This window comes from Arachis hypogaea, chromosome 13, assembly GCF_003086295.3.
Source record: "Arachis hypogaea cultivar Tifrunner chromosome 13, arahy.Tifrunner.gnm2.J5K5, whole genome shotgun sequence".
NCBI classification, from domain to species: domain Eukaryota; kingdom Viridiplantae; phylum Streptophyta; class Magnoliopsida; order Fabales; family Fabaceae; genus Arachis; species Arachis hypogaea.
Window position 1 is genome coordinate 145437917 of NC_092048.1, and position 18851 is coordinate 145456767.

The 18851-nt window shown below is 31.1% G+C and overlaps 3 protein-coding genes and 1 long non-coding RNA gene across 6 annotated transcripts; all 4 read left to right on the plus strand.

Annotated features, from left to right (window-relative positions):
* Positions 1-797: 797 nt before the first annotated feature.
* Positions 798-3333, plus strand: LOC140178045 (uncharacterized). The gene is made up of 3 exons (XR_011870125.1): positions 798-1498; positions 1608-1634; positions 1717-3333. It is a non-coding gene; the product is annotated as an uncharacterized lncRNA (long non-coding RNA).
* A 1292-nt stretch (positions 3334-4625) lies between these two features.
* On the plus strand, positions 4626-6101 carry LOC112771808 (heavy metal-associated isoprenylated plant protein 28). Of its 2 annotated transcripts, none has more exons than XM_025816626.3 (3): positions 4626-4848; positions 5519-5594; positions 5673-6101. In XM_025816626.3, the coding sequence occupies exons 1-3, from the start codon at positions 4843-4845 to the stop codon at positions 6011-6013; spliced, it is 423 nt and encodes a 140-aa protein (XP_025672411.1). In that variant the 5' UTR covers positions 4626-4842; the 3' UTR covers positions 6014-6101. The 2 variants fall into 2 exon arrangements, with proteins under 2 accessions (XP_025672411.1, XP_072069077.1); XM_072212976.1 differs by having other exon boundaries at positions 4772-4848; positions 5523-5594.
* Positions 6102-9519: 3418 nt separating this feature from the next.
* On the plus strand, positions 9520-14109 carry LOC112792705 (uncharacterized). 2 transcript variants are annotated; one of them, XM_025836042.3, is made up of 11 exons: positions 9520-9977; positions 10277-10418; positions 10519-10586; positions 11234-11304; positions 11424-11690; positions 11838-12001; positions 12099-12154; positions 12261-12313; positions 13200-13368; positions 13462-13559; positions 13650-14109. In XM_025836042.3, exons 1-11 carry the CDS (start codon positions 9824-9826, stop codon positions 13752-13754), a joined length of 1347 nt encoding a protein of 448 aa, XP_025691827.1. In that variant the 5' UTR covers positions 9520-9823; the 3' UTR covers positions 13755-14109. The 2 variants fall into 2 exon arrangements, with proteins under 2 accessions (XP_025691827.1, XP_025691828.1); XM_025836043.3 differs by lacking the exon at positions 11424-11690.
* A 1539-nt stretch (positions 14110-15648) lies between these two features.
* On the plus strand, positions 15649-18851 carry LOC112792706 (14-3-3-like protein C). Its single transcript, XM_025836044.3, has 7 exons — positions 15649-16196; positions 16400-16706; positions 16805-16892; positions 17781-17890; positions 18001-18149; positions 18336-18393; positions 18474-18851. Exons 1-6 carry the CDS (start codon positions 16121-16123, stop codon positions 18383-18385), a joined length of 780 nt encoding a protein of 259 aa, XP_025691829.1. The 5' UTR covers positions 15649-16120; the 3' UTR covers positions 18386-18393; positions 18474-18851.

The following is an 18851-nucleotide window of genomic DNA, read 5'->3' on the forward strand; positions in this document are numbered from 1 at the left end:
ATAATATATTATTTATAAGATGGCACAAGTTAACATGTGATTGTGTCTGACACCATAAAAATTGAATAAAGAATGCCACTGAATCCTTAAAGTGGTCTCTCAAATTCATAATTTTTATTATTTTAGTCGTTTGAATTTAAAATTATTTTTACTGATTCATGAGATTTAATCCTAGACACCATATTGATTTCTAAACTTTTTTTAGTACTGAATCAGCGAATTAAGTACTGAATCAGTGAATTAAGTGTTGAATTGGTTTTGACTTGTCATGCTGGGTACATGACTAAATAATATCATTTCGTTTTAGTACTTAAATAAGACAAAAAGCGAAAATAATAATTTATATAATGTGCAAATCGTTATATCTTTCTTTATTTTCTAAACCGACCTTATTTTTATTTTATTTAAGAACTAAAACGAAAAGATACTATTTAGTCATGTGTCTAGCGTAATAAGTTAGAGCTAATTTAACGTTAAAAATGGTTCAAGAATTAATATAGTGTCTAAAACTAAATCTCAAAAACGAATATAGTAAATTTTAAATTTAAAAAACTAAAATAATAAAAATAGTAAATCTTCATACCACTACAAGAATTTAGTCAAAGAATGTCCAAAGAGTATTCTTAGCAAAAGCAAACATAGATAAATAAATAAAATAACAAAAGAAAAACATACATTATCCGCATCTTGAGTATTTGACTTCGCTGTTGACTCGGAGTCAATGATAGTGTTCCAATCATTTGTATGTATACGTTTTTAATTCTGAATTTGTTCTTAAATGGAGAGTGCAGTCACTAAATCAAAGTAGTTGTTACTTATAGATCTTCAAACATGGCTAACTGGTTGGGAATCTTGATCCCTTTCTTGTTGATCATCTCAACAGGAAGAAGTTCCAGCGAGCAATGCAAAGTAGCAAGTTGCAGCATGGATGGACCTTCCATCAGGTTCCCCTTCAGGCTGAAAGGAACACAACCAGAATGGTGTAGCCATGATTCTTCCTTTGATCTTTCTTGCACTGATACCAATAACACAATGCTGCAGCTCCCATTCTCTTTCAAGGCCTTAGTCAAAAGCATCAACTATTCATCACAACTCATAACTCCCTCTTATCCTCAAGGCTGCTCCATTCACACACACATTCCACTGTTTGACTTTTCTCTTTCTCCTTTTAGCTTCATTGATGGCTCTCTACTCCATAATTATGCATTGTTCAATTGTTCGAGGATGGATAAGGAATACTTCTTAGCATCTAGAAGCTTTTCTTGCCTTCATGTACTTTTCAAGTTGTAGCAGTGAATTCTGATCAATCCATTGTTAATACTCAGTTATTCTCTTGCACTAGTATCCGCAGCAGTGTACCATTGCCTAGTTCTTTGTTTGACAGGAACATTGATACTGTTCTTAATTGGTTCCAACCGGATTGCAAAGACTGCAAAAGTGAGAGGAAACGAATCCAATCATAGGCTTGAATGTATAGGCCTCCCCCATAGTACTAAAGGTATAATTTCTTCCTATATGTTAGTTTTGAGTTTATGAGGGATTTTCTTAAATCTTTGAACATTGTTATTGCATTGATTGTTAACTTGTTATGTTCATTTTATTGGCAGGTTTACATAGAGGGAAAAAGCTTGCTGGTAAGCCTTTTATAGCTATTGGTCATTTTGCATAAGGAAGACAGAAATTCCAAAAATGAACTTGTTATGTTTCTATGTACAGGTGAAATTCTAGGCCCTTTTATGTTTCTATTTGTTGGAGTGGCAGCTTATTGTGTCTATGTAGCTGGCAATGAAAGGCTGAGTTATATGAAGAATTGAAGATCAAAAAGCTTTTGGAAGAAGAATTACAAATCAGTTTAGGGAAGAATTGGGGCAAGGAGCATATGGAACTGTCTTCAAAGGGAAGCTAGGGGATGAAATTGAGGTTGCTGTAAAGGTCTTAAATGCTTCATCAGGTAATGGCCAATAGTTCATCAATGAAATGGAAGCAATGTGTCGAATTCACCACGTCAATGTGGCTCGCTTGGTCGGATTTTGTTCTGATGGATCTAGAAGAGCTTTGGTATACGAATTTTTATGAAATGGTTCGTTGCAAAGATTCATTTCCTCAGCAGACACCAAAGATGCCTTTCTAGGCTGGGAAAAGCTACAAGATATTGCTCTCGGCATAGCCAAGGGAATTGAGTATCTTCACTAAGGATGTGAGAAAAGAATTTTACATTTTGATATCAAGCCTCATAATGTACTCCTAGACAGTGATTTCACACCAAAACTCTCTGATTTTGGTTTAGTAAAGCTCTGCCCAAGAATCGTCCAACCATGAAAGATGTGGTTCAAATGGTGGAAAGAAATGGGGAGGGGTTAGAGGGCTAGATTATGTAATGGAAGCCTGAACCAAGGACTAGATGTTATCTCAGAAATAGAGTGAAGTTGTCATTAGCAGTTAAAAAATTTATTCTTAAATTACATAGTATTTATATGAAGAATAGTGTAAGAATGTTTATAAAGTAGTTTCAGAGATGTTTAAGTTGGTCCAAATAGATGTGAGTTGATGCAACTGAAATGTTTGTTTAATCCCAAGTCATATACCATGGGTAATTGGGTTATATGCCTAATTTTAGTGTTTTCTTTTCTTTTTTCCACAGTAGTATTTGGACAAAGCAAAATTGAAAAGGAAAGATGACATATTTATTGCTGAGTTCAGAGACAGAACTAAACACTTAGTTTTGCTTGAGACTCAAGCAAAGGCAATTGATTACATATGATAGTTATGTTACTGGCCTGAAGCAAAAGCCTCAAGTGGGAATGTTTTTGTGATCCCAGCAAGACTCTTGAAGTGAATCTTCCCAGTGGGAGGATCATCAATACTTATTTCACTAACTGGAGGCCAAAGCATAAGCTCCTTGGCCTTCACCCCTTTGAGCTTCTTGATCTTCTTCTTCTGAACATAACCATTGATCTCAGTGTCATAACTCACAAGCTTGCTAATCAACTTGAAGTTATGTTCAACCTTCTTCTTTTGCAGGATCCACATGTAACCGGTGCTCCTGACATAACCGACTTCGATCACGTCGGCCAGAGGAAGAAGCTCCAGTGGAAGTCCAGATTCTTCTAAGAGGGAGATTGCCATTTTCATTCCCTCCTCATGGCCCTTGCCAACAATTGCACCTTCTTTCTCTGCCATTTTTTTCCTTTTTACTCTTTCTTTTGTCTAAGGTAACTGATGCAATTCAGTGGCCTGTTATGTAGAGAGTGGCATACCAATATGTGACAAATAGTGCATGGAGAAACCAAGATTTGTAGCATTGTGTTAACCATCAAATTATTTTACTGCTTACACTTTTCAGCCGGCTCCTTTAACTTATTTCTATGTCTACTAAGGAATTTAACTTGTATGAAAAATCATGAGTTTAATTCTTACTAAGTTTCTCAAGAGTTATCTATCCAAATTTTATATTAGATAAAATATGATTTTTGTCCTTAATATTTTGATTTTTTTTTTAAAAATATCGTTAACGGTTAAATTTTGTTCATAGTTTATCTTGATATTTGTTATGATGTTTAAAAAATATTGTCTAATTGCTAAAATAGGTTAATTTTAAATTTAAAAGTATAAAAGTTAAAATTTTTTAAATATTTTAAAATTATTATAAAAGATAATTTAAACAAAAATTAGACATCAAATAAAAGATACTATAGAATTTACCATTGATCTTATCAAGAGTTAATTATATGATGCTAATCTTATTGACTAAATCCGTAGACTACCAACATTTATATAATCAGAAATATATAATTGGACATAATACACACTCATAAGAATAATTAATTATTTCAAAAAGAAGAGACTTCAATAGCTATATCAATAATTCAATATTGTTACATATATTGTCAACAGATTTGTTTTCATAATGGATGCATGGAAATTGCCTGAGGAGTAGATGGAACTGTTGGAATAAATAATTTTATTAATTTAGATTGTTCATATTGAATCACAAAAAATATAACATAATGTGAAAGTGTACCTTTATTTGTAAGAGTCAGAAATTGATGGAAGAATATGGATCTTGTGGTTCTTTCGATCTTTCTCAATCAAAGTCTTCTGTATTCTTAGGTGGCTGAACTGCAACTCTTTTGATGGGGAAAGAATAACAAAAGCGGCTTTAGTATATTAGGAACCGAAACCCTGAGGCGAGATTCGAACCCCGACACTTATTTAAGCGGACAAGTGAGCTGACCACTCGACCAATCTAAGCTGGTTATGACGTATATTACTTAGAGAGAAAAAAAAAAAGTCTAACGCCGTGCCGTTTTAAATTGCAAAATGGTCAAAGCAATTCTCTCTTGAAGCTAATCATCATTAATCATAAAGTCATAATTTAGGACATAGAGTTAAAATATTAATAAAGTGAGAATGAACTAATAGTGACGTGTGGCACATTTCCACACATATGTAGAGGTTTCACTAGGAGCTCCTCCCTATTTCCGAGTATTTGCTATGCAATTTCCATAACGTGGACACGCTCAACTAATTGTTTACAAGGAAACAAGTTATGAAAAGAGAAAGAAAGTGCCGTGGGAACCAAGTGTGAAATAATTATATAAATAAATAACCTTTCTTTATTGATTATGTCACAATTTTTTAATGTTCTTGTCTTCGTCGTCGTCCTTGCATTGCTTGGTCACAATCGTGCACTACACATTCATCGGTTGTTTGTGATGAATAGTTTGCCACCTATAAATAGGACATATGAACTTCTGTCCTTCACCATTAGAACTTAATTTAAAGCTCACATCATTTCAAAAATATAAAGAACACTAGAGCTTCCTGTGTTAACTTCCAAATATGACGGTTAGAAAACACTACTATTTATTAATATTTTTTCTCCCTGCCATTGCTATTGTATAGTGTATACCATGTCTGTTTGAATTTGCATTTTGTTGTGCGTTTGCATCATATGTAATGCACATATAACTACGTATAGAAGTTCAGTAATCATAGTACTCTGTTATATATAAATTAAAGTTTAAATGAGTTTCCATTTGATATGTCCAAAACTTCCGAATACTAAAACAATTGGTTATGTGATGACAATGATATATAAAAAATTGTTAGCCCAATTTAAGGCTAGCATATCACCTTGTATTATTGGTTATTTATGTCATTTTATGTATGGTGTAAGAAATCATTATAGACTTGTAATTGAACAGTCATATTTATCGGGGCAAGTGAGAGTATTAGACTATTTAATTAGTACTGTTTTTCTAATTTTATATAAGAGAAAGTTTAGGGTCAGCATTTTTGTTGAAATTTGACCACCACTTAATCATCATCAAAAAGAAAATGAGTAATTCTACACTATTAGATGTCATTTTACACCATTAAAAATATTAATGATGGCTAATTGATGGCTAAACGTCACAAATTCTGCTGACTCCTAACACTCCTCTTTACATATTGAAGGTAATCACATAAAAATATGACACATTATTTAACTAACTAATCTTTGTTGTGACTTAAGATAGTAGAAATGTGTGTGCATATGGATTGTCCGGGGTGCGAGAGCAAGATAAAGAAAGCTCTGAAGAAGTTACCAGGTATGTAAAATTAATTAATTTAGCGTTATGTGCTATGTAACATGTATATATGATGATGGATTTAAATGGCATACACAGGAGTTGATGAGGTAGACATAGATATGAAGCTGCAAAAGGTGACGGTTATGGGATGGGCAGAGCAAAAGAAGGTTTTGAAAGCGGTTAGGAAGACAGGAAGGAGAGCTGAGCTGTGGCCATATCCATACAACCCTGAATACCATGCATTCTCACGCCAATATGCCAACCACACCAACACCATGACCTCTTCTTCCTCCTCTTCTTACAACTACTACCACCATGGTTACACTTTTGCCGATGACTTTGGCTATTACCGAAAGCCTATTGCTGCTTCCATCGTTAGTGACAAGGCCATGGCTATCTTCAGCGACGAAAACCCTCATGCTTGTTCTATTATGTGATCTCACCATTATGTAATATTTCTTATTGATTTGTATGCTTGTTTGTCAAAATATATATGAGATATCTAAGTTACATAAAATATAAAAATTACTTGAGTTGCTTATTAACCAAGTCTTAAGTGTCTAACATGCGAAGACAATATTATGGTATTTTTTAGAAATTAGAGAATTAATTATTTTCTTATATAATATCGTATAATACAATTACACATATTTATGGGCATCATGATTGTGTTCGTATAAATAAAAAAAAGAGAGTGCCTGTAGGCCAAGTGTTTAAGACTTTAAGGTGACTAAAGTGACCATGTGATGTGTCTTGTATGATTTGTGAACACTGTAGTTAAAAAAAATTAACAGTAATATGTTATTAAATATGATTTAATTTTTTAAAAATTTATTTAATATTTAGTTTAGTATAAATAAAAGTTTATTCTAACCTAAATATTAATGATTTTTAATATCTAAAAATTAAGTAACAATATTAAACAAATCTAAAAAAATATTATTATTAATATTTTTTAATTAAATAATTTTTTTAAATCCCATAAAATAAACTTACAGGTAAAATTGTTTATACAACCACAATTAATAATTATACCAAAAAATAATTTTTTTAAAATTTATTTAGTGTCAATATTATAAAAGTTTAAGTATGTAAATATTCACCTTCATAATTCAAAAATTAACATTTTGTTATGTTAATGAATCAGCGTATTGAAAACTTCTAGACATGCATGTTCTATACTTTTATGGATCATATAGTTCCATTCTGTTGGTTTATCAAGGCTAATTCAGATTATTGTGTTCATTTATTGTTCCCAATATTTATTTGTTTATTTTTTGTAAGTTTCATTTCTATCATTAGCTTAATTGTCATTTTTTATTTTTCAAGTTCTATTATTTCAATATTTTATTTATCTATGATTTTTGAACCAATGAGTTATTTGTGTGAATTGTCTAATCATTTTTATGTTAAATTCCTTGCAATATACCAATATTTAGTTTTTTTTTAAGAATCCAACCCATTAAAGTTTATAGTGGGCTGTTCTTATTAATGTACTATGTGGATAAGTGGTGCTGGAATTATATATGAGAATTACTATAAAAGACTTTGGTGTAATGTGTTGATCTTTTAGCTTAGTTTTTTTGAAAATGCTTGGTTTTGTTGAAATGTTGTGTTATATTTGTTTAACAAATTTTGGTTATTAGTTAATCATTAATATTTAAAAGTATGGAATAAAACATGTTATTGAAAAACTAGACTAAAAATACTAAACTAAGAATTAAAGTGATGACTAAATGATGGTAAAAAATAATAAATTCTGATTACCTCCTAATATATTTTTTTTTTGCACGATTGACCGACTAAACTGTAATGTTTGAGAATAGTTTGAGTGAATATGTTTTCATCCAGGCGCATTTTGTTAAGCAAATTAGCCATATCTTTGTTTAGTTTCTTGTGATGATCTTCTAATGATGATACGGTGATTTTGATATAGAAAAGTATGGACAACAAAAGAAAAAGGCTATTGAAAGGTAGCTAATTTTAAGAATAGCTTTAGTCATGTGCCAAAAAAACAGACTAAGAAAATCATAGCTCAAATGAACATCATGAAAATACACTTGTGAAGTGTATTACATTGTTATTATAATCCTTTAAAGCATTCTGTGATTTATATATCTATTATTAAATGAATCCTTAATTGTTAATGGTATAAATGCAACCATTAATAAATATTTTTAAAGAATGATATATTGCAGATTTTTGTTTACAATCTGAATACGTTTTCATTAGTTTGCATTGCTTTCCTTTCATTATGAGAAGGTGACCACTTGGCAAAGGATAAACGTGGACAGAGAGACCTAGAAGTTACTGAAGATCAAAATAAAAATATGAAACAGATTTTTTTTTATTTAGCACCTATGAATGCTTTTTTGAATTTCTAATTTGTATTAGCTATCTCATAAAGGTTTAATACCTTTAATTAAAAGTCTGATGTTCATTTAGTTTTTGTTCGCTGAAGCTATCATCTATGTCTTGCTCACAAATTACAAATATTTTTTTTTAATGTCCTTACATATCTCACTGTTAAAGCAATTTTGTCATGATCAAATAATGGATTGAATAGATGCAACACTGATTTTTGGACAAAATAAGAAGCTACAATGACCTAGAAGCAATTAAAGTTACGGACTAAATTTCAGGTACTTGAGTTTTGGAACATAGGGTGATAGGGAGTCAAACATTATACCGTATAATAGAACATTTTAAACAAGGTACTTAAAAAATTAGTAATAGGTGTTTAATTAATTTAAATAGTCATACCAAGTATTTGAATCCATATAAAGTTTGATAAAATTTTTAGATATAATTATTTTTATGTGAGACTCTTTCACGTTTGAAAACATTAATTTACATTTAGAATCTCACACAAAGTAAAAGTTAGATAAGAATAATCAATTATTTGTTTTTTTAAAAAGACAATAGGTTATTTTAATTATGTTAAATGAAGGAAAATATTTTGTTTAAAATTCAGGACTACATAAAAAGAGTGAGATTATCTCAGAAACTAAGAATGAAACTAAGAAGAAAGCAAAGTTGGAATTAAGTTGGCGTTTCACTAGATAAATTTACAAGTTTTTTATTTTGTTTGATAGCAATTGCCAGAAATTTATCAGAATTCATAGATTGGCGTTCGAACAACCTCCTAAACTTTTTTTTCCGTATACGCTAGACAATAATCAAAGTAAAATGGGTCGAGTTCTTAATCAGAGATAAGAATAATTAATTATGACAACTGAATCAGTTTATAATTTATTAAATGAGTTATAATAACTATGGTATTAATATAAAATATTTTGCCTATTAATATTAAAATATCTCATTTTAAATAATATTAACAAAATTTATTTTATATTAACTTTAAATATTTCATATATGAACTATTAACAAAGTTTTAGTTATGGTTTTTTTTTATTCAAAATTAAAAATTGAAAATATAAAATTTGAACAACAAAAGATAATTAAATTCAAATTCAATAAGAAGTACTCAATATATATAGATGTAGTACTCCCTCTTAGTATAATTAGATAAATTAATATAGTATAAAAAACATTCTAAAAAATACTGTGTATTTTAGACATTTTTGTTGAATCGATAAATTTAGATATCCACCACTGTATGTAAGTTTTTTTCTTGTTAATTATTTTATAATTATAATGTGAATAGTATTTTAAATAAATAATTGTGATTCAATATTTATATAAAATATTTTATACTATTAAATTTATTATTGTTATATATTTTAAATTTATAAAAATATTATTTATATATTAATTTATATATTTATGTATAAATATATATATATACTTTATTCTGTAATTGTAACATGATTGTTATATTTTTATATATATTATTTATATATTAATTTATATATTTATATATAAATACATATATACTTTAATGTTATACTTTTATATATATACATAAAAAATTAATGGTATTAGGAAAAGGTCCGTTGGGATGGCGTGACAGAGCACGGCACTGCAAATGTGATTAACTAACTAATTCCCACGAATGGTGAACTTTTGATGTTACCTGAACCAGCAGCAACCCCAAATTGAATCGCCAGAAAAGAACAGAGTAGAGCAGAGAGGATAAGTTATGGGCACCGATTGCAAGATGTGATTCGCGATTCTCTCTTCACTCTTTGCCTTGAAGCAAGAGAATTCAATCACGATTACCATTCGGTCCCTAGCTCTCCCTCTCCCTCTCCATTTTTTCCCTATATTTATATAAATAAATACAGATGGCAACCGCTCCCTTCACCCACGCGCGCTGTCTTTACTCGCCACGAATTTCCAGTTGCAAACAACCACCATCCTCCTCCTCCGCCTCCCCCTCTTGTTCTTCTTCTTCTATTCCTTCCTCTTCCTCTTCATCAGTTGTGTCTTTCTCTTCTGGTAATTTATCTTCCTCACCTAATATAATTTTGATTTATTTATATGTTTTTCAATTCGTATTAAATTCATCGTCATGCTTTCATTTCAATCATTCATTATCTCCCACCTTATTCAACTGCAATCAATTGTCTATTTCTCAAATTCTGTTTCTCTAACCATAATCAAATATGTAATTTCCAAGCTTACCTATAATTAATTAATTAGTTTGCGTTGGCACTAATATCTTAAAAACTGTATTAAATTGCTACAAGTGTAAATGTCACTATACTTGGGGCGTAATCTAACTTTTTTTTGTTCAGCCACAAACAGCGGGCAGAGACACCAGGGCATTGGAATTCAAGCTATGAATACTATCACTCATGGAAAGTCTATAGCTGGCGCATGGAATTCAAAGAATGAACCTGAACATCTCCTTGTTCTTGTTCATGGAATTTTGGCTAGGTCTGTCTCCGAGACGCATCAGTTGCTTTGGTTATTAAATATTTGAACGTTAAAATTTAATTTAGGAGAACAATAATTGCTGATGGCTTTTCTGATGCAGCACAAGTGATTGGACATATGCAGAAGCAGAGTTGAAAAGGTGTCTGGGAACAAACTTTCTAATATATGGTACTTCCTACGACTTTTATTATGTATACATAGTGAATGCAATGCTAATTTTTTTTATATGAAAATGAAATAAGTGATATACTTTAATATTGTGTAATTTTTTGTATTTTTCAAAATTGTGAAAATAACTAAAATTATAGGATTCGATTTATAGGAGTACAGAAATTAAACTTTTGGAAGGACAGGAATTAACCTAAATCAAATGGCTTCACATTTGAAATTAATACTCAAACTGTACATAATTTTAAAAAACACTATTATCAATCCAAATATTAAAAAAAAAAAGTGTGAATGAGAACTTTGTGGTTATACGTTGTATTCTGCTTGCATTTTAAACCATGACTTTCTTAGCCAATTTACAAAAACCGAAACTTTGAGATTTTTTTTAGAATAAATGCTAAATGTATTGGCCATTACTATTTGACATGCCTTGACATCTCAAACTCGATCTATGATGTGTGAACCTTACTTTTGTTTTTAAGTTTTCCTAGATAGTGCATTGAGAAATCATATTTACATTGTTCAAAAAGTTATTAGTGTAAGCTGCTGAGGATGAGTGGATAACAACTTTTTGTCTTTTAAGTCATCAATAAGTACAAAATTATGTGTAAAATAGAACTCCATAAAAATTATTTTGATGGCTGCAGTAAGTTCATCAAATACTTATACTAAGACATTCAGTGGGATTAATGGAGCTGGAAAGCGATTAGCTGAAGAAGTAAGTATTGAGATATATGCAAACTTATATTCCAAAGTTTGAACATTTAATTTAAGTAGATAGTTTGGAGTTTTTTATAAATTGTTAATTTTTATGCTTATTATTTTTCATCAAAATAGGTCAAGGAAGTTGTTAAAAATACAAAAAGCTTGAAACGGATATCCTTTCTAGCCCATTCGTTAGGAGGCTTGTTTGCTAGATATGCAATTGCTGTCCTATATTCACCTGATGCATACAATAGGGACCAATCTGGTGATCAAGCAAACAGCATAAAAGAAAAACCTCAAAATATAAGCTTTTTCAAAGGAGGGACAATTGCTGGGCTAGAGCCAATAAGTTTTATTACTTTAGCAACTCCACATCTTGGTGTCAGGGGAAAAAAACAAGTATGTCATCGTTCACAACATAAATTTCGGTGCCCATGTTTTTTCTGTCTTCATCTATGTTATTATTCATGTTCTTCCTCTTCTTTTCGAGTCATACTGAAAATCTACGCATAACAGTTTTGGTTGTTGGCTATGTGTATATTTCAGCTTCCATTTCTACTGGGTGTTCCAATCCTAGAAAAGCTTGCTGCACCAATAGCTCCTTTTTTTGTTGGCCGGACTGGTAGTCAGTTGTTCCTTACTGATGGTAAAGCCAACAAACCACCTCTTCTTTTGAGGATGGCTACGGATTGTGAAGAGGGGAAGTTTCTGTGAGTTTAGGAACCTAAATATACTTACTCTCTTTCTCTCTTTTCTTTTTAATTTTCAAGTGATCTAGTACTCAAAGAATGATTTATTGTTCTGTAGATCTGCACTTGGAGAATTTAGATGTCGGATTGTTTATGCTAATGTTTCGTATGATCGTATCCTTTCAGTGTGTTAATCTTGGATTATAGCATACTAGATATATCAATAAGACCTTTTTGGTCTAATTTCCTCGATTTTGGAATTTTCTTTGACTGTGTTTAGATATGGTTGGGTGGCGCACATCCTCTATAAGAAGGGAAACCGAACTCAGTAAGGTGAGTATCATGATTTTTCCTTCTGGGTTATCTCTATTTTTTCATTGTTATTGATCTTTATCATTCATTTATTCAACATATGTAAATTTATTATTTAATACTTATATTAAAGAAAATATCTACCAAGGTTCTTGATATGTACCTGCCTTAACTTTGTCACTAAAATTATTATTATTAGTTATCATTTAAATTTTTTAATTGCCAGTTGGGTAACTTTTGTGGGTTTGAGGTTGACATGTTATTTGAATTGAGTTTCAATTTAAGATTTTGTTTCTGTCTTTTATTTTGAAGTGGAGCCTTATAACAACAATTAAATTGTCTCTGTGTGATTTTAGGGTTCATATTAACAGATAGTTTAGGTAAATATAAAAATATCATATCAATGATATTTCTATATTTCTATAATTAACTATAAATACAATATTTATATATTCATTATTAGAATAGGATATTATGTATTTTAAATTAAGAAAGATATTTGTCTTGAGAGAGTACTGTATCTATAATTAATTATAAAATCCATTAATAGTTCAAGTGGGTTTTTTTTGTTACATATGCTTCAGTTGATCACTTATCCATATTATGCTGGTGTACTTATATGTCTGCGATAATCCATTTTATTGAGAAAAGTGATGGCTCATACAAAATGACAATTTGCAACTAAAATGCAGGGTGATAATGGGGTTTCCTTTCTTGCTAGTGTTGTCGGTAGGTTCTGTATTGCAAACTTGAAACAAAAACTATGGAAAGATTATGCAGATTCTGTATGAAAACATAGAAAGAAAAACTATTTAATGTAAAAAGGAAAGAAGTAGTAAAAATGAGAAAGCTAAGAGCTCATATAAATTTTGCTAAGAATGCTGATATTGTCCTATTATATTTGCAGCCTCCTCGGCGATCTTTAGATGGATACAAGCATGTCGTTGATATGGAATACTGCCCGCCAGTTCCTTCTGATGGATCTCATTTCCCTCCAAAAGCAGCAAAAGCAAAAGAGGCAGCACAAAATGTACCCAATGCCCAGAATACTTTGGAATATCATGAACTCATGGAAGGTGATTATCAATGCCAAGAGCCTGAAAATATATCAACTAATTATTTCAGTCATGGTGCTTTTTCTTGTTCCACTAAAACTCTGTTTTCAACAGAGGAGATGATACGGGGATTACAGCGGTTGGGGTGGAGAAAAGTTGATGTCAGCTTTCACGCAGCATTCTGGCCGTTCTTTGCTCATAACAACATTCATGTACTTCAATTCGCCCATCAAACCTTGTTGTCATGGATGATGATATATCATTAATACATAGTTTCTAAATGAATACTTATCTGATTCCAGGTGAAAAATGAATGGCTTCACAATGCTGGTGTGGGAGTAATTGCTCATGTTGCTGATAGCTTAAAACAGCAAGAAGCATCATCAATTTTGGCTGCTAACTTGTAATCAGATGTAATTGCACTCTGCTGGAGACTGGTTATCTACGGAATACAGATGAAAAAATCAATCCTTTGGTTTATGAGTCATTGACACGCACATCATTTCTTTACAAAGTATCACATAGTATAGTTCTCAGTTAAAGGGGATCGCTATATGCAACTTTTGTAGAACCATATATTCCCATTACCATACGAGTGATGAAGAAAGAAAACAGATTTCTGATTTTTTGAGCACCAAGTTGCTTGCTCTAGATGCCAACACTCCCTTTGGCAGTTAGAAATAGCAGCACGCATCAGTGCCTCAACATATTTGGAGATATATAATTTATATATAAAAAAAATCTTAGGTGATTTTTTTCTCATGTGAATCAATATTAGTAAATTTTATTTATTTATTTTTACTAAAAATATTAGGTTATTTTCTTAGTATTTTTTTTACGTAGAAGAATATTAGAAGTTCAACAGAATTTATTGTTTTTGATCAGTAATTAGCTAAAAATGTTTAGAAATGTAAAGTTAAAAGTACGATGTTAAATTGTTAGGTTAAAAAAATTAAATCGATGATTAAAAACACTGACTAAAAATATTAAATTCTGTTGACCTTTAAACATCTCTCTTCTACATATTTAGTTGTTACTTGTTATATTTTTTTATAAAAGTATACATTTTCTCATTCTATTATTTATATTAAACATTGTTTGGATTAAGAAAAAGAATATGAGTTTAATTTTAATACATAATATAAAGCTTATTCAATCATATTTATGTTAGTGGATTTAAAAATTAGTTATTTTTATTATAAGCCTATAATATACTATCGGTGCTGAGTAAAACTCCTTTATGAAAATTAAATTCAAAGAATATTTGATTAACTTCTCTTCTATAATTATTCTTATGTATTAGGTAACTATGTGAGTAAATAATCAAATTGACTTTTAAGAAATTTTAAATTAAATATTTTGGTTTTTAATACTTTTTTATTTTTTAAAATTAGTTAGATAAATTGATTTTTTTAAAGAAATATTAATTTATTTCATAATAAATTATTTTTAATTTATTTTATAATAAAATTAATATTGATTATTTTGAAGGAAGATTAAATTATTTTATAATAAAAAAAATTATTAAAATTTTATTTGTCCTAAATTAAATTGTTTAATTTGAATTTTGGGTCGGATTTAAATTTGGAGTTTTAATTTTTTTCTTTTCTTAATCTGACTCTGACAAAAAAGATTTTTTTTATTGATTTATCAACATAAATTTCTTTTAATTAATTTAATTTAAATAATTAATTCATTCACTCGTATATTTAAATAAATATTAAAATTTTTTATTTAAATTAAATAAAAATAAAAATTACCAAAATACATAAAATATAAAGTAATTATCTAAATGCATAACAAATTACATCTCGAATACTTGGGAAATTACAAAATAGGTATATCTTAGGTACTTAAATTTCATTCTGTGACACTGGGTGACGTATCCGAGATATATGTTTAGTGGAGAGATGCATGTAAACTTTGAATACGGTCTTAATATTCGAGATATGTTCGAACGCATAATACGGGTCTCAAAGTTGACGAAAAATATTTTCAGAGACTGGAGCAACAAGAACCAAAGTTTAATCTTTTTTTATTTTGAGGAGTTGTATTGCCATTTTAAAGAATGGACAAGAAATCGAATTAGTAGTTTACTCATTAATACGAATGATTTTGGAGGTTAAAAAAATTCTAAAATGTTAACAAATGTATTAGAATTATCTATAATTAAATCATTAAAACAATAATAAATTTATTTTATTCGTACGTGGTGTTTTCGATTTTTGTTTTGTGGAATCAAATTTAAATCTATAATATTTTTTCTATTTTTATGACCAAATGCCGATCTTGGCACTGATTACAAAACAAAGGATTCTCCGATTCAATCCTTTTATTGATTTATCAATATAAATTTAATTAATTTAAGTTATTCGAATAATTAACTCACTTATTTGTACACTTAAATAAATAATAAGGTTTTTTTTTTGGGTTCGAATACCCTCCTATGTATGCGGCAAGTTATTAGTCCTGTTGCCAAAAAAACATAAATTGCTTCTGCGTCCTCGTAATTTTTTTTTTTTTACTAACATTACGAAAACATGTTGATTGAGCACACCCACTGAGCCACTTACTAACCCACGACCGAAGCGTGCCAGTTTCTGCGTCCCGATTCCTCAACTAAAAAATATTCAAGAAAGGAAAAAAAGGAAAAAGTGAAAAACTATTGCAACCTTTTTTTCTACATCTTGACCGAAGCTCAGAGAGAGAAAGAAAGTTTTAGTTCGAGAGCGAGAAAGAGAAGAGACACACAGAGAAAGGTAGCAGATCGTCCATGGCGTCGCCCACCAAGGAACGTGAAAACTTCGTCTACACCGCCAAACTTGCTGAACAAGCCGAGCGCTATGAAGGTCCCTTTTCTCAACTCCCTTTTTTTATTCTTTTCTCCGATTCGATGTTCTTTTCTGACTCGCTGATGATTTCTTCCACAATCGCTCCCAATTTTTCCTTCTTTGTTGAGATTCCGTGGGAAATTGTACATAAGGTCTTCAATTTTCGCAAGATCCTCCAACAAAATATTTAAAAAAACGCAAATTTCTTGTTTTATGCATAGAAATGGTGGATGCAATGAAGAATGTAGCGAAGCTAAACGTGGAGTTGACGGTTGAGGAGCGAAACCTTCTGTCAGTCGGGTACAAGAATGTAGTTGGGGCTCGCAGGGCTTCATGGAGGATTCTCTCCTCCATTGAGCAGAAGGAAGAATCCAAAGGGAACGATGTTAGCGTTAAGCGGATCAAGGAGTATAGGAACAAAGTTGAATCTGAGTTGTCTAACATCTGTACTGATATCATGACTGTTATTGATGAACACCTTATCCCTTCTTGTTCTGGTGGTGAACCTAGTGTGTTCTTCTATAAGATGTGAGAGCATTTTGTTGTCCCCTTTCATTCTCTCTGATGTCTTTCTTTTTGAGGAATTTGGAATTCATTGTTTTTGTGTCTTGTTATGTTATTTGCAGGAAGGGCGACTATTATCGGTATCTGGCTGAATTCAAGTCTGGAGATGAGAGAAAGGAGGCTGCTGATCAGTCCATGAAAGCATATCAGGTTTTCTTCTATTTATTTGTGTGCTTTGAAGCTTCTTGATGTTTCTTCCCTGCCATGCCTTGTGTAATTATTCCGTTCATTAAACCAGAGAAGGGAAAGTGTTTATGTGTTATGTCTTATCTTTCCTTATATCTTTGGAATGGCAAGAATTAGAATTCACACAAGAATGAAATTCTTTTTCATGGTTCGGAACAAATAAAAATTAATCATTTTAATTCATTTTAGAATTCCAATTTTCATGTTTAGTCCAAATGGTTTTATCAAGGGTAAAATTGTAAAAGAAGATAATTCAACTCATTTTGAAAGTCATTCCAAACTAAAAATTTGAATCCAATTCTACTGTTATATTAGAGGCAATCTAAACCATGGAATTGAGTTTCTGTTGAAATTAGCATAGAGAGAAACTGATATGAAAACAGAGGAGGGAGAGTTTTCTTATTCATGCATTGAGTACAAGAACTAGAAGACTTTGTGAACCTTGTGAAGCTTATATACAAAGGCTATCAAGCTAGCTCCCTAAATGAATTATCCAACGTGTCACCCTTTAGTTACTTACTTCAACTTATTCCTGAGTAACTAACTCGGCTGCATATTACAGTGACAGTTTCAAGTAGAAATGGATTCTTTCTTAATAGAATTATTTTCTCAATTTAAAAACTTTCCAATCACACTTGAGCAACATTTATCGGTAAAAAAGGAGAGACGGGAGCCAAGAGCACAGTGTGTGGTTACTCTTTGGGCATGACATTCGTTGTACATGTGTTTTGGTCACTGATCTATGATCAGTTAAGTTCTGCCAGTGTGGAATTTTAGCATGAGTAGGTCACCGTTTAACAATTTTTTTTCTACCATTGCATGTTAGTGTTGATAAATTTGTGAATATTGCAGGCGGCTTCTACTACTGCCGAAGCTGAGTTACCTCCAACGCATCCCATTAGATTGGGTTTGGCTTTGAACTTCTCTGTTTTCTATTATGAAATTTTGAACTCTCCTGAAAGGTATGCCAAATATTCCGTTTTTTCCTGATAGTATTACCCTTTCTTCTTGGTGTGCGATTGTCTGAGCCAATCTGTTTGACAAATTTAACATGGTACTCCTAATATTCCAGGGCCTGTCACCTTGCTAAGCAGGCATTTGATGTAGCAATTGCTGAGTTGGATACTCTAAGCGAAGAGTCTTACAAAGACAGCACATTAATTATGCAGCTTCTGAGGGACAACCTTACCTTGTGGACCTCTGACATCCCTGAAGATGGAGGTAATATTATTAATGGAAGCTTGGTCTGCAATGTAACTGAAACATATGAAATTCTTTAGCTATAGAATTCCTTCACATTTTTATTTGTCTGTTGTATTTTGTTTACTTCTTCTATCTGTGGTCGTTGTTATCCGGTTCCAATATCTCTGATTTCCCTGATCAATCAAGTTTGTCTGTCTTCAACAGCTGATGAACAAAAGGTAGAGTCCGCACAAGCTACCCAAGGGGAAGACTGAAGGCATAGGTAGGTTATGTAGCCTCTTAGCATATGGTATTTGGCGTTTACTTGTTTTACCCTAACAAAGTTATGTTTTGCTTTTGCAGTGAGGTGAAGCATGACATATTGAATAGGAGTTTGTGGTGTGCATAGGAGACGTTTGCAACTCTTGGTAGTGTACCTTACATTAGGATGTTGTAATAGAACATGAAGAGAAGCTTGCAACTCTTGGCAGGGTACCATTACATTAGGCTGTTGTGATAGAACATGAATTTGGTCTCTAGAAGATTTCAAACCATAGGTCTTTGATGACATTTCATTCTATGCATTTCTTTTCTGCTAGTTGGAGACTGCAGTTGAGATTGCAGGGTGTTTGGCTGTAATTTAGTTTATTGCTTCATTTTGACTTAACAACTTTCCAAAAGAATGCTGGCTTGCATTATTTCAAGTTTTCAACAATTTACAGTGAAGAACGTTGGTTTAAA